The following is a 16,203-nucleotide window of genomic DNA, read 5'->3' on the forward strand; positions in this document are numbered from 1 at the left end:
GGTCGTGCGTTGGAACCGCAGGTGGTGAGTAAAACTGCTTCAAATGTCTCTGTGTGTTGTTAGCTCGGCGCGTTAGCACAGCTTTAGGTTCGCCCACAAGGCCCGCCTTCAGCCGCTCGTTTTTTTCCGGAAAGACTCGGTACAGCCTATCTTTCTTTTATAAATATAATAAAACTAAAGACTTTTTGGAGATATGAAGGATGCAATACTACTCTATAGGTACTCAAGATTAACAGGAGATTGAGTGAAAATGAGCATTTCACCCCCCCCTTTAAATCATTTATAATTTGTCAAATCAATTTGTTAACCAATGTTAGATAAAAAAAATAAAACCAAAGCACGCACGCACATCACTGGCAAAAATATGCTCAGGGTTGGGTGCTCGACAAAAGAAATAATAAAAAACAGAAAAAAGTCGGCACACCAAAGCTCCAAAATATGCAAAAGATTTAATATTGGACTCACACACGAGTTACGTTTCAAGCCTGTGTGCTCGAAGCATAACCCGTGGGTGAGTCCACTATTACTTTTTTTTGCATATTTTGGAGCTTTGATGTGCCGACTTTTTATTTTTTTATCAATGTTAGGCCAGTGTAATATCATATGCAAAATATACACGGCTATTGGATATTTAATTTGTGTCAAAATCAGAAGAATCTTTACTCCTAATTGAAATCTATTTCTTCAAATTTGGTTGTTGCTGCAAAGATTTCAGTAAATAGGTGAGCCAGGACCAGAAGAGCTGCTGTAACACAAGCCTGCCTCATATTGCTCCTTTAAACAACGTCAAGCAAGTTCTTCCAGCTCTACAACCAGCGTAATCTTACTGACTTTGATTTACAAAGTGTGAATACTAATCAGATAAAACTGAACTCTTACACGGATAATCTGTAATGTCTAAGAAAGTTTCATCTGCCTCCTCTGTAACACTGGATATGAACGGGTCTCAGATTTAGAAACTCATTGCAAATACCCGAATACTCACTGGCACTTTAGATAATGACAACTTACACAGGTTCCAGGTACGCAGATCAGAACCGATCGATGGGGGTCTCTGCTCCCCCGGTGAGTCTGTTTCTATAATACAGCATTCAGTGGAACCTGCCAGGATCATTTACATAAGTTAATTGAATTAACCTGGCTTTGAGCCTTTTAAGAGGTGAATAATAATCCAACTCAGAAATTAGATAGTCATTCTCAAAATACACTCACTGGCCACATTATTAGGGACACCTTGCTAGTAGCAAGACTTTGGCCTTCAAAACTGCTTGAATTCTTCGGGGCATAGATTCAACAAGGTGCTGAAAACATTCCTCAGAGATTTTGGTCCATGATTGCATCAAGAAGTTACTGCAGATTTGTCGGCTGCACATCCATGATGCGAATCTCCCGTTCCACCACATGCCAATGTTGCTCTATTGGATTGAGATCTGGTGACTGTGGAGGCCTTATATAGTGAACTCATTGTCATGTTCAAGAAACCAGTTTGAGATGATTTGAGCTTTGTGACATGACGCGTATTCATCAGAAGAAGGGTACACTGTGGTCATAAATGGATGGACATGATCAACTCAGGTAGGCTGTGGCATTTAAACGCTGCCAAGAAAATATCCCCCACACCGTTACACCACCAGCCTGAACCGTTGAAACAAGGCAGGATGGATCCATGCTTTCATGTTTTTTACGCCAAATTCTGATCCTACCATCTGGATTTTGCAGCGGAAATCAAGACTCATTAGACCAGGCAACGTTTTTCTTGTTCAATTTTGGTGAGTAGCCTCAGTTTGCTGTTCTTAGCTGACAGGAGTGGCACCCGGTGTTCTTCTGCTGCTTCAAGGTTCAACATGTTGAGCGCTCTGACCTCTGGCATCAACAAGGCATTTCACCCACAGAACTGCTGCTCACTGAATATTTTCACTTTTTCTGACCATTCTCTGTAAACCCTATTGCGTGAAAATCCAGTAGATCGCCCATCTGGCACCAACCACGTTCAAAGTCACCTTTCTTCCCCCTTCTGATGCTCAGTTTGAACTTCAGCAGATCGAGTTGCTGCCATGTGATTGGCTGGTTAGATATTTGTGTTAACAAGCAACTGAACAGGGTTACCTAATAAAGTTGAGTGGAATACACATATGGCAGGACTTCTACTTTCTGACCCCTGAACTATACAACTCTGGTCACAACTCATTTGAGGCGTTGATCAAACCTACACTATTCTCAACATCTTCTCCAGGGGGGTACAGTATGCCTGCCGGAGTCCTCATATAGGTTGCACGCATGCGCTGATAGCACTGAAGTAAACTAATCCTGGAACAGAACCTGATCCAGAGCAGGTTATGTTCAGAGCATAAGTTGCTATGGCTACTCAAAGTTACTTTTTTAGACCAAAAGCCTAGGTTATCTGCTTGCTTACCCTTAAATATACAGGTGTGTCACATAATCTGCTTTCTGGAATACCTCCCAGCATGACGACCAGACCTCAGAAACTCCTGAGTCACAGAGGAGCTCCATTTGTGAGCACTGTGATGATGCATGTGCTATATCTAGCTGCAAAAACAACAACAAAGTACTGTAATGAGAAACCAAGCAGTGAATGTTAATGCTAATGACATAGGATGATGTTCCATAGTTAAGAACAGCGTGATATTTGATAAAAGTTTGCAGCCTACCTAACTCTTTTGGATCTTGGACTCTAGCCTTTAACTTTGTTTATGTTACATAAACAGGCAACTAATCAAAGCCATTCTGAATTAGAAGCAGATTTCTGGACTAACCAAAGAGGAAAGCGATGTTACATCCAGTTCCTATTTTACTGTCACATTTTCACTGGATCCGAGGTGAAACAGACCCGTTGTTCGAATATGGTAAACATACACAAAATATGTCAAAACACTGCTTTTATGTTTTTAATAAAACGGGCCTTTTGTGAGTCAAAGGGCAGTCTGCGACACATGATTTAGCGCGATGCTTTAGTGCCACCCAGTGGACAACAAAGTGCAAGTGCAAATGCTCAATGAAGGATCATATCGTATACGCTCAACCCAGTACAAATGTGGACTCTTGACGGAGATTAACAGCGAATGAATCCACATAAAAAGCAAAAAGTGTATTTCCTCATTTTTTTTTTTTTTAATTACCAGATTATCAGAGAACCACACAATACATTGATTGTACATTGACTGAGAAATGTGGCTTTCTAGACGCAAATTGCAAATCATGAACTACTTTTACTGTAGTTTATTCACCGGTACTAAAGCTTCAAGATCAAGAATTCAGATCAAGAGCTTCTTTAAATGTGTTGAAAGTCAAAGTAACGTGGTCTTGTGCGCTCTCTGGTGGCGATGAGGCGCTCGTGCCTTCCTTATTCCTTTACTCTGAGAAAAGAATCATAAACAGCATTTAAATTCATAACTTATTTTATAGTTATGACTCGTTTTCAAATGTATGTACTAGGGGAGCGCGGGGCACAACGTAATTTAATTTACGTTGTAAATTTTTAATCTCCAATATGTTATTTAACAGTTGAGATAGTTCTTTAATGCTTCGCTAACTAGCAGGGTTTAAATCCCAGTTGTTCAGGCGGGGCATGTTGTCACACTGCGTTACAATGTGCCCCTATCAGAAATAAATATGCTATTATATTCTATACTTTTATTAATTCTACTGAGAAAACGTGAGAAAAAGGTGAATAAAGACTGAGATTCAATGTTCAAAAATTACTAATTATTTTTTTGTTTTGAACTATGCTGTACAGCTGTGTTTTCCTGTTATCGTAGTCAAAACTCAAAAAAATGAGTTCATATTTAATTATTAAAAATTGCCATTATTTTATATGAAAAAGTTTTTTAATTGTATTTTATTTAGAAAATATTTTAGTTTGTCTTGTATATTTTTTGTATTAGATCAGATAACATTTTAAGCTGTCATATGTCATGTTACAATGTGCCCCTCACATGTTACAATGTACCCCACCTATGGGGCATGTTGTCACATTTCACTTCCATTCTTTCGGGGTATATCCAGAAAAAAGTATATACTGTATTAATAAAGCAAAAACTAGTTAAGGCTGCTGGTGAGGTGTTTCTAAAACAGCGGCTGTGATCAAATTGACATCTTTCTCTCTTCTGACTGCCATTATCAGTCTCTCTCTATTTCCCCCCTATTTGTGAACGTTGTGAAAACACTATTGTAGAGTTTTTCTTTTGCTATTTTGAGCAAATGGGAACACAAAAATATATTTAATGTATTCTCTCATTCACCATTATAGAAGTTTATCCGCTTCTGAAATGTGAAAAATAACATTTCCTCTGTAATTGCCCAGGACACACACACAGTTTATTAAACACGTTGACCTTTGTGACAACGTGCCCCAAGGTCACACAATAGGGGATAAGTAGTCACAATAAAACAGCCTATTTTAGGATTTTCAGCCAAATTCTAAACAGCACAACACATACATATTAAACCATTTTTAAAATCCAGTCAACAAATTTATATAAAGTGTTGTTAAAACTATTAAAAAAAAAAACATTCATTAACTGAAATAAAATAAAAATGTACATAAAATGTTGCTTTGGCAACTAAAATACTGACATTACTAAAACAGAAATAAAAATAAAGCTAAAAAGAAATATATACAAAATGACAAAAGCACATATAAGATTACTAAAGCTGAAATATATAAAAAAATGAAAGCTACTGCAAAATATGAATAATTACTATATTAGTATCAATGCTAAAATAACAGTTATGAAACTATTAAAATGCATTTATGAAACACGCTTATGAAAACAGTGACAATAGTCTCATTATGTCCTAAAGTTTCAATGGCCATTATCCAGCAGAGAACAGAAGCGCATGTGAAATAATACAGTGGAAACAGACAAATATTTTTCCCATTTTATTGAACACAAGAATTTTGACAGAATGAAGTCAGATATTGTTGTTGGTTAGTATTTACAGCAGTGGCAGTGGGGGGAGAGAGAGAGAGAGAGAGAGGTGGAAGTGACATTTGATTTGTAAAAATCTGTATAGGCCTAGCTGCGAGAAGGGCCTCTCGTAGGGTATGAAGGGATGGATGTCTTATAAAGGTCTGAGATGAGAGCGAGATGATGAGGGAAACAGGTGTAATTTGCTCAGATAAAATGCTTTCGGAAACAATCGTTTGAACAGACTTTTGTCTTTAAAGTGGCATGATTGCGACGGTAAACTGTAAACGTACAAGTAAAATTGGTCCCATGTTAAATGGCAGCATGAATCAAAAGCTTGTTTTTTTTCGTTCGAGAGAGAGAGATCACAAGAGGTTGTATGCTTCCCGGTACAAGCCTCTCAGATGCTTATTAAACTGGAATCCTGCTGGAAACACGTTCAAACAACTTTCATTATTAATAATTACATTACAAATGCTTAACAGAACACAAACGTACATTCAAAGAGTTTGAAATGTCATGAAACGATTATTTATATATCTGTTTCGTGAACTTACGGATTTGTTACATGATGTCGAACGACTTAATGAAAGTTATTAAAAACGTGTTACCGCCCAACGGCATGAAAGCACTTCATGTAAAAGCAAAAGTGACAACAGTGAACGTACGAATGACGAGTTCACTGACATTCAGAAAAAATGTACAACAAATAATGCTCTGACATTTTCAGTTAGTTAGCAATTCAGTCGGTAACCTTAACACCAATGACATCCAGTTCAGAATACATCGCATGCTTATTTCAGGTTTAAAAATAGGCATTTCACCGAATGGGATGAACAAGTGATTTTGGAATTAAATGGCGGGTGAGCAGGCAAACCCTCGGGCGCCTATATATGAGACAAAACGCATTGAGACAGTTTTCTATGTGAATATATTTATAAATGTGTGTATATATATATATAGGCCTATATATATATATACGTCTTGTTTTGCATCAGTTAGATAGAGGCAAGTTGTTGAGAATTTGAAGAAAACCACAATCCATTTACACCCTCAGACCCAAAAGACCAAGTGACGACACATTTGAGCAAAAAAACAAAACTATTATTTTCACAGTTTACAGATCTGGACCATCTGACAGCGTCGGGGTATGTTGTCACAGAGACCGCAGGCCTGCATACGAGAGGATGTTTATATTGAAGGCACCAACTCCTTTTGTGTTCGTATTTCACTTCTGCTGCCACTGTGGTTTTTGTTGTTGTTTTGTACATTTTGTATATTTTTTTTTATTCTTATCATGATGAACATCATTTGAACTAACAGCTACGGCTTTCACAACCTATGGAAACGTGTTTTTTTTTTATTCTATTACAAAGAACACACTGTATTCACACTAGGATTTTCACGCATTCACAGTGCACAAGCTTGCAGCCTAAAGAATGAGAAACACTGTACAAAAAAAAAAAGTCAGGCTGAATATCTTTATGCTACGATCCACACCGGAGTACTATGGCTTAAATAAAAAATCAAAACAAGAATTTGACTATTTAAGACATGACAAAAGTAAAATAAAAATCAAAACATTTTCATTTTTTAGCAGTATCAAAGGGGCACGGATCATTTTAATGCAACATTTATCTAATATTTGGGCAAATGCCAGAGGAGCAACAGGCAGACATCTTACGGGACGTCTCGTGAGCGTTACGCACTGCAGTGCGCCTGGTGTTTTAGTTAGGCCGTGAGTGCAACAGCTGTATCTGTATTTAACGCAGCAGCAATGCTTGTACTGAATTCTCTAAAGGAGCCGTTCGATCCATATCTAAGAGCTCCGGGTTGTTTCTAATGTTTTTTTAAAGGACTTTGCTTGACATTTTTTAAGCGAGGATAACTGCGGGAGTCCTCTTAGACTCTCAAATCTTGCTTTAAAGACCTGAAGTAAATGGAAGAAACACTAAGGTTCAGGGGAAATGGGATGCGCTGTAATAAGAAAGAACGCATAAGGAAAGAGTATGGCGATTTGTAAAACCCTAACCGCTAGTTCAGACCTCTACGCTGTGTAATCTTTTGTGTCGGCTTTGCTAGAGAAGCAAACGGCGTGTTATATCAGAGTAAAATGCTGTAAACACTCAGAGCTGGAATGAAACAAACAAAAAAAGGACATATGGAAAAATAATTCGGCAAAGCAAGCATGCTAAAAATCTATCGCTAACTCAGAAAACAAAAAAAAAACAATGTGAAAAATAAAATAAAATAAAATAGCGGTTGCTTTTGTACATTACTTAACCACAAGTAAAAATTCAAAACTGTTCCCAAAAAAATATTATAATGTGGCAGACAATAACGATGGCAATACTGCATGTAATAAGACGAAACATAACTGAAACAGCACTGTGGTTTGAATGTGTGAAGGCAAAATCTATGGTTCCTCACTGTGATTAACTTCTCATACTGAACATCTTTGAAAGACACTGAGGTCGAGGAGACTGAGACTAGAGCTGAAGAATCTCTCCTTCTTGCGTTTATGAAAGACACGTTTCAATACTAATAACAAAGGAAAAGTAAAAAATAAAAGGCATGTGCGCAAACTCTTTAGGCGCTCTATACATCTACAGACGTGTTTTGTTCTGTGAACTCAAAGACACTGAAGAAAGAAACCCTTGTTTTTGAGAAGTGGTGGTGGTGGTGGTGGTGGTGTGGTTCTGTCTGTCTGCGACTGTTGTGCGCTCGCCCAGTCCGGATCACGCTTTGCTCTCGTTGCCGTTCGTCTGAGGGGCTTCGTTGGGGACTGTCTTCACCTCCGCCGGAGTTTTCTTTACCTCTGTCTCTGGCGCTTTGCTTTTGTCATCTACAATGATTTTTCCACTGGGGAGGGGGAACAGAAAAGAGAAGTTCATCAGCAGTGTCTTCCTCTCGTTACACTATTTCCAAGGATCGGCTCAGCCAAAAATGAATGTTCTGTCATGATTCATTCACCCTCATGTTCTTCCAAACCTGAATGAGTTTCTTTCTTTCTTCAGTGGAACACAAAAGATGGATTTTTGAAAATATCCTAGGCCTTCTATACAATATAATGAAAGAAGCAATGTCTTGATTTGTGAAGGTATGAGTCAAATCTTGCTGATGAATCGGTTCAATGAATTAAACTGTTCTGATATTTTTGAAAGAAGTCTCTTATGCTCTCCAAAGCTGCAATGATTTGAACAAAAACACAGTTATTAAATCTTTTCTATTTGAATATACTTAATTCTAAGATGGCAGAGCGGATTTTTTAGCGTCATTACTCGAGTCGGTCACATGATCCTTCAGAAATCATACTTATATGCTGATTATATGCTCAAAAACCATTTCTTATTATTATAATCAAGGTTGAAAACGGATGTGCTGCTTAACATTTCTGTGGAAGCATGATACATTTCCCCCCCAGGATTCTTTAATGAATAGAATGTTCAAACGAATTTGCTTGAAATAGAAATCTTTTGTAACAATGCAAGTCTTTACTGTCACTTAATCCTTGTTGAATGAAAGTATGAATTTCATTCAAAAAAATAAAAATATCCCTACTCACACCAAGCTTTTGAACAGTAGTGTGTATAATGAATGAGTCATATGGATCACTTTTATGATGCTTCTTTTTTTAAGCTTGAAAGCTGCATTCTCCAGTCAGTGTAACTGTATAGAAAAGAGCAATAAGTACATGATTAAACACCTTCTTTGACATTCATGAGGGTGAATAAATGATAACAAATGTTCATTTTCGGGTGAAATGTCCCTTTAAGATTTGAGGGACAAGACTTTAGTGTAGCCAATCGATTTCACAGCTCACAGGATCTGCTTGGTTATCTTACGCTAACATCAAATATTATTCATGAGCATGTATGAAGACAGAGGAAAAGTGCATGCAGGTGTGATTCATAATATAGAGTAAGATAAAGCTGGCTGGGACAGTAACAGCAGGACAGAGCTGCCCATCTGCTGCAGAGACAATCCTCATAAACAAAATAAATGTTAACCTCTCCCTCTGCGCTTATTGCCTGTGTAATAGTTTGTTGATACACAGAGCACTTGTCTCTTGGGGCCGGGCTGGAGCAAAACGCATAATAATAAATAATAAATCATAAATAAATGAAAATCATCAGCTGCAAACAGCCTATTACTGAATATTTTACAGGCACATAGACATTTGTTCTCAAGGGAGCTGACAGAGCACATACTGGGTCTTGAAAAAAAAAGAAGTTTACTTAAATTATTTCGCAGTAGGCTGATTCTTTCCGAGGGCTGATAATTCCTGTAATGGAATTGACTGTACTGGTGTGCCAAATCATTCATAAATGCATAATGAACCATGAAAATTAAAGATGAGCTTTGCTGGCAGGGAATCGTGAGGGACAGTCCCTGTCGCATTTCTAACACGTTCCCTTCAGTCCTATTTTTAATACACCTGCTCTGCTGTAGGGCTGATATCAGCTGTGAATGACTGTTCATTATATCCGTCAAACATGCCCGGACAGCCGGCAGCTTCTTTCACGCGGTGGCGTGGGACCAACGGTGGCGGCGTCGAGCTCTCTCGGATACGGCAAAGTCACAGAGAGGCTTTGTGAAAAAGAGAATGTGCGTAGCGGAGTGAGGCCGTCTCGCGTTACAATCTACACGATCTTGGTGGTACGACACAAGAGCAGGCTGCTTTGACCGTGTCCGAGGTCTGCGCCGTTTGTCCGCCCGCCCGCGTGTCGTTACGCTCATCACGATAAAGCTATCTGATCATATTCTGGGCTCTTATGAAGAGCGGCCAAGTGTGAAGGGTCCCGCCGAACGACTGTGGCAGACACAAAGCATCATCATTCCTTCTGAGTGAGCTGACATTTCGAGCAAACCTTAGAAGAACGGGACAAGCGCGATCTGTCATTTGTCAGTTTGCATCCACTGCGAAATATCTTTAAAAAGAGCAAACCCTCATTCTTGAAAGGGGGGAAACTCAACACCATGAGAGTTCCATTGATATTCTGCAGGTTCTGTGAAAACCAGGGAAGAGCTCAGGTAGTTGAATATCTACAGATGGAGCCAATAAGCCCAGGTGGCAGCCAATGAGAGGCAGCTTCCCTGGAGTGTTCCGGCTCAAATTAGACAAGAGAGCCGAGCTGAAAGAGAGAGAAAACAAGCCTGACATGCTGACTGGGACGGCTGGGCCATTCATAGAACGTGCAAACTACAGAGCACAAATGGAAGTGGGGAAAACAGCCTCTGGTAAATATTTAACAAACGCCATGCTCCCGTTAATTCCCTGCTGGAAGTCTTGGCTGACTGTTTAACAGCCGATTTTCTCTGTACTTTGCAACCGAGCGAGAGAGTTTTGCTCCTCGTTCTGCTTCTGAGGAGGCTGATTCGCGCGAGTCTGGAGACGTCGCTACTTCTGGGTCCATTTGGCACTTCCACAAAGCTAGCAGGACTGAATCTGTCAGATGTGAAATGTTCATTTAGATTTGTAATATGCACCAATGAAAGAATGAAACCACTGCTATTTAGAGGGACTGATATGATGCAAATGTTGCTACATTTTGTGGTGAATTCACAGATTCATGCACCAAATCCACACAGATGTTGTGTCAGATGGAGAACAAGTCCAGGTCGGATGTGCCAAAGTTCATGGCAGATAATCTTTGGAATATATTCAAGAGATTTGTTTGAGATTTGGATCAACAAAATAAGTCTTCACAATGTTTCACAAAAACATCGTTTTCAGTGACAAAAGATTGCTGGTTTATTATTGTGGTGCAGGCCATTGCATATTTACACTACTAAATCAAAGGTTTAGGGTGTGTAAGGACGTTTTTGAAAGAAGTCTCTTGTGCTCACAGAGGCTGCATTTATTTGATAAATAAAAAAGTTTAAAGGAGAACTTGGTAGCTTTTTTAACTTAATAAAACTGTCTAGAAATCATTTGGATGGTTAAACAACCTGTTCTGGTGATATTGGTGACTTTCCCCGCTCCCCCCAGCGTTCCCAGGCGGAAAACCAACCTTGCAACTTGTTCACTACCGTCCCGGCAAGATAGAAATTGGAAGTCTCGTGAGAAGCGAAAGCGAGAACGAGAACGAGCGCGAAACACAAATTGCTTTACGGCAATTCGACATAAACACACACGCATGTATGATGTATTACCAGATTACCCACCTCGGTAGACATAGCTCCACGCGATACAGTTGGCTTGCTCCGATCAAAACAAACGCACATGAGCAGCGGTAGAGAGGGGGAGGAGGCCGCCGCAAGTGAGTTTTTTACGACTGTGTTGTGAAATATACGCCCCACCACAGCTGTAGGGGGAGCTCGTGGGGAAAACATGCGACAACAAAAGGGAAAATCAGCGAAGAAGTGACTAGAGTTCGCTAGAGTTGCCGAGTTCGGCTTTAAAAAAGTAATGTGAAATATTACTATTTAAAATAACTGTTTTCTATTTTAATATGTAATATTTTATATATTAATATATTTCATATTCATATTTTATATAATAATATTCCTGTGGTGGCAAAGCTGAATTTTCAGTATCATTACTCCAGTCTTTAGTGTCACATGATCCTTCAGAAATCATTCGAATATACTGATTTGATGCTTAAGAAACATTTTTAATATTCTTAATATTTTTGTGAAAATTTTTTTCCAAACTTTTTTGATGAATAGAAAGATCTTACTCACCCCAAACCTTTAAATATCATATGCAAAAAGTGAACTGAACCCGTGAATGATGTTTACACGACAAATCAGACACACTTTTTCTGTGATTATTTTGGACAGAATAAACCAATTTGGAGATTGTTATTGAATCCGATCATCTGGGAATCTAAAATCTAAAAATGAAGTAAAAGTAATTTTCTCTATAATTAAACATCACATTGTAGTTTTAGAGTTTTTTTTTTTTGTTCTTTACAAACTTCCGTTCTTAAAATAGGTACAGTAGTTTTATAACAGTGTTATTTTACCTCCATAGTGTACCTTTAATGAAAATATTTTTCACTGCTGTTTTTTTCCCCCTCAGTGTTTGTTACCAATAATAACTTTTCTGAATAGATTTGTCCATCAGCTGGCCACTTGAAGTTGGCCATTTCACCGACGGAGCCACAAATGACACTGCACCTCGTCTGCTGTGTTAATGTAATTACAATGATCATACATTAGCCTTCTCTAAGATGCTATTTTTTCAATAGCACCATTAAGGCTGCTAATTTATTTCTCACTGTCCTTTTCAGCTTTGAAAGCCATCATTTAAAATCATCAGCTGTGGAATTGTGCCATTTGCTACTGCGTGTCTCATTGTGAGGCTCTGCCAGCGATAATGGAGGAATCAATTAGCTCGCTCTGAAACACACAACCAAAAGAACGATTTTACACATTCATAATGCTGGTGTGTTTTGAAGCGCCGTCCCTGAACAGTTTTTTACTGAGGTGCAAATAAACCCGCGCAAGCTGTTTCAGCGTACCAAGTCGTCTCTCATTTGAATACCAAAGGGAATACGGCAAGATTGAAGACGCAAGAGGAACCTGATGAAATTTTGATAAGACATTAAGAAGTGAGAAGAAAGAGTGAGTTATACGAGGAGGAGGGGAGGGGGTGACGAAGAAAACAGATGAGGAAGTTGGAGATGGTTAAGGACAGGGACACAAACACAACTAGACATCTAGAGGTGGCCATACTCGTCCTGGTTGGGTGCGGACGGTGTGCTGGAGGAGTCGCTGGAGGGCTTGACAAGGTCACTATCTGTGGTCTGGTGGGCTCCTCCCAGTACCTGAGAGTCCTTACTTTGGGGGGGATTGGCCAGCTCAGCCGGGCTCTGGCCATCAGCTTTGGCCAGATCTGCAGGGGTTGAATCAGACGGCTGGGGGGCTTCTAAGGACTTTGAGGTTTGACTGGAGGGCGTTTCGCTCAGGTCCACCAGAGGGGCCACAGCTGCAGGAGCAGCTTGCGGGGAGGTGGGAGAGGTGACGCTAGGTTTGGGGGTGCTGGATTGGGGAGTAGGTTTAGGGGCCGCTTTAGGGTCGGCCGCAGGTGCGGTGCTCGAGGTAAGGGTGGTGCTATCGCTAGCAGGACTGTCAGTGCCGGGGTCTGAGTTAGTGGTTACAGAGGGAAGCAAGTCCACTACTGTTGCTGTGGTGTCAGCAGCGTGCCTGTGAGGACAACGGGAAGAGAGAGAGGAGAGACGGGGGAAAAAGAGATCCACACAAAGAAAAAGGTGGGGGAGAGGAGGGAGGGAAGGAAAGCCAAGGCAAAATAGACATACATAAGTAAGTCCAACATGCATATCAGAATAAAACATACCATGTTAGGTAATCGCAAAAAAGTGACGGGTGTGTAGTAGGGCTGCACGATTAATCGCAATTTCCATGTAATCGCACTTAAACCGATTTGGCTTATCGTGATTTTGAAATCGCAAAGGCAGCGATTATTTTGTACGCGCAGCTTGTCACTGATCACTCTGTAAACGCTGCTCCATCTGAAAGCACTATGAGTTTGAGTCACTTATAACGTGCATTTGAAAAAGCAACAAACATCTTTCCAAACATGAGAAGCATTTCTGAACCTCTTGTCCAACAAAAGACAACATTTAATAACATGCTTTTACTCCAAACTCACTTCCTAACGACAGTTGAGCATCCTTCAGTGAGATGATGTGGCTTCTTACACAGAATAAGGCAGTCGTGTGTTTATAAGTCATGTTTAATCAATCAAAGCATTTCAATCTTCTGTTTATTCAGCTACAGTGATAGTATGATGCCGATAGGGATCTCCTGGAATGATGTGCGTTATCTACTTCTGCGGCGGGGCATATTTGGCGTGTCTGCACGAGAGCGCCCTCTGGCGTTCAGATAGAGCAGTATTTATTACTGATCAGCCGCTGTGCACTGACAAGCTGCGCATAAAATAATTGCAGCCTTTGCCAAATCGCGTGCAGTTTCGTTGCAATTAATTGTGCAGCCCTAGTGTGTAGTATCTAAAGAATCAAACTACCACAGAGAGACCATTGAAAGGGATGTTTATAACCTAAAGAAAAGATCGGACATGGATTGAGTGTGTGTTTTTAGGGACTCACTCGGGGTCCGTCAGAGGGGTGGTCTCATTGGGTTCGGTGGGGCCTCCTCCTTCATGGTTTGGTGTGTGCTCTTCCTCGGTCCTTACCTCCACAATGGGTTCCTTAGACTCGTCCTTACTGTAAAAGATGACACACCAGGATTAGCAGAGGGTTTATGGCTCACAAACATGCACTGAACATTGTTGGCTAACATACAGCAGAACAGGATTTGTTCAAATTAGCAGTATCAGTTAAAATGGGTTGACAATTATTAAAAAAATCAGTATGTCTCGCACCACATGGCATTATTTTCTGCACAAAGTGTATTTATTTTAATTTATAGCTGTCATAGAGTTAACTCTTTCCCTGCCAGCATTTTTAAAAAAAAATTATTGAAAGCCAGCACCAGCATTTTTGATCATTTTCACAAAGGTTTTGTGGACCCCAGAATATTTTGTTGTATGAATATCTGAACATGCAATATATCAAAGCATATTTCATTCTCATTGCATTCTTTGTTTTATCAACACTTGAAATAACAGGAGTTTTATCAAAAAGCAACATGTTTCTGTCAAAGACTATGAATCTGTATCTGAATCGGATTTAAAATGACGATCAAAAACATAGATGGAGTAGATCGAGTCCATCAACACCCCCCAAAGCTTGCAGAGTACTATAGCTCGTCCTGGGTCAACAATTCATTTGGTAACATTAGGCAGTTTTGATTTATATGCTTTTTTTATGTTGATGATTGCTTTATTTTACATATTCATCCACCTATATATGCTATCGCTTGTTTCTTCTTTTGATCTGGAGATTCTGTACTCTTTCAGAAGATGCCTAATAGTGCCCCCTACTGTATGACAGTGAAAACACGGAAAGCCGTGTTTTTTTTTTGTTTGTTTTTTTTAAGCCGGAAAATTTCGCGGGGAAATATATATGGTGCTTAACCTATTATCATATTTATTTAAAATGTAGCAATTTTGTACAAATTCTGGCAGGACAGGTAAAGAAAAAATTATATTATATTGCAAATTTTAAATTTGTTTTATTTGGACATAATGATAAACAGCAGTTTTAGAACCATGTTTTTATATACATTTATATCATGTTTGTGAAACTGTTGCCAGTTCAAGTAAAGAAAAAATATTACTTCATAAAAAATATTGTTTTATTGAATATGGTGCTAAAAAGGCTATTGTCATTTTTACTCAAAATGTATCATTTTTGTAAGAGCAAATGAAGAATATTTATTCTGACACATGATAATTGCTACTTTTAGCATCATATGTTTTATATTTATGTATCATATTTGTGAAACTCTTACCAGTTAAAGTAAAGAAAAATGATAATTTAACAACAACAATTAACTAAATTTATTTTTATTCTAACAGAAAAAATGGTTAAAAATATAAATATACTTAGATTGCACTGTTATATGTTATAAATAGTATATGGGTGCAATACAATTACATAAAAGGGTGGAACTAGGTTCTCTTGAAACAGAATTTTCAATGGCTATAAAATAGCAATGGTAACCATAGGCATCTTCTCATTCATAACCAGCATGCACCTCTCCTCCTCTCCTCTTATCTTAACACTGCTGCCATGAGCCAATATTCACATCATTCTCATTCATGGAGTCTGATATGTCACAATCAGCCCTGCCTCAAGCCCTCCTGTAGAGCTGATGGGGGCGATAAAGATGGTAGAGTGGTTATGGATGGCATTATCGGACAAGGTAACACACACATGAGAGGGGAAGGAAAAGACAGGCTCACGTGAAAGCGGCTTTTCCCTCCTCGATATCCTTGCCCTTGGCAGAGGGCCCAGACTTGCCGCAGAAGTTGACAGCAATGCACATGAGGAGGCCGCACTTGTTGAGGAAGTAGCATGTGACATCCACACCGAAGAGGAGCAGGATGAAGACCACGATGAGGATGCCCACGATAGCCCCGGTGCCCAAACCTGAGCTGGTTTCTTTGGGAAGGAGGAAGAGGAGAAATTCAAATCGAAAAGATGTCATTTGCATGCCAGGCTTTAAATTGTGAGTCTCCACAGTGCCATAGTGATCTACGCAATTTAGAAAAAACATTACATTTATATAAAATCTATTTTGTACATAGGTTGTACTACTTTAAAGTAAGTTGTAGAGATTGGTTTGTTGAAGGCAGTTAAGAATAAAACCAGCACACACCAATAGAAACCACAAAAGGGCG

General features: G+C 39.3%; 1 protein-coding gene across 1 annotated transcript in view; it reads right to left on the minus strand.

Annotated features, from left to right (window-relative positions):
- Positions 1-4,900: 4,900 nt before the first annotated feature.
- The window catches only part of ncam1a (neural cell adhesion molecule 1a), a 241,725-nt gene continuing 230,422 nt past the window's right edge, over positions 4,901-16,203 (minus strand). The window contains exons 16-18 of the mRNA XM_081391322.1: positions 15,766-15,964; positions 14,006-14,122; positions 4,901-7,790 (exon numbers count right to left, since the gene is read on the minus strand). Coding sequence (XP_081247448.1) covers positions 7,667-7,790; positions 14,006-14,122; positions 15,766-15,964 — 440 coding nt within the window. The 3' untranslated portion in view covers positions 4,901-7,666. The remainder of the gene's footprint in view (positions 7,791-14,005; positions 14,123-15,765; positions 15,965-16,203) is intronic.

The sequence above is a fragment of the Scardinius erythrophthalmus genome (assembly GCF_964197995.2).
Source record: "Scardinius erythrophthalmus genome assembly, chromosome: 17".
NCBI lineage: Eukaryota > Metazoa > Chordata > Actinopteri > Cypriniformes > Leuciscidae > Scardinius > Scardinius erythrophthalmus.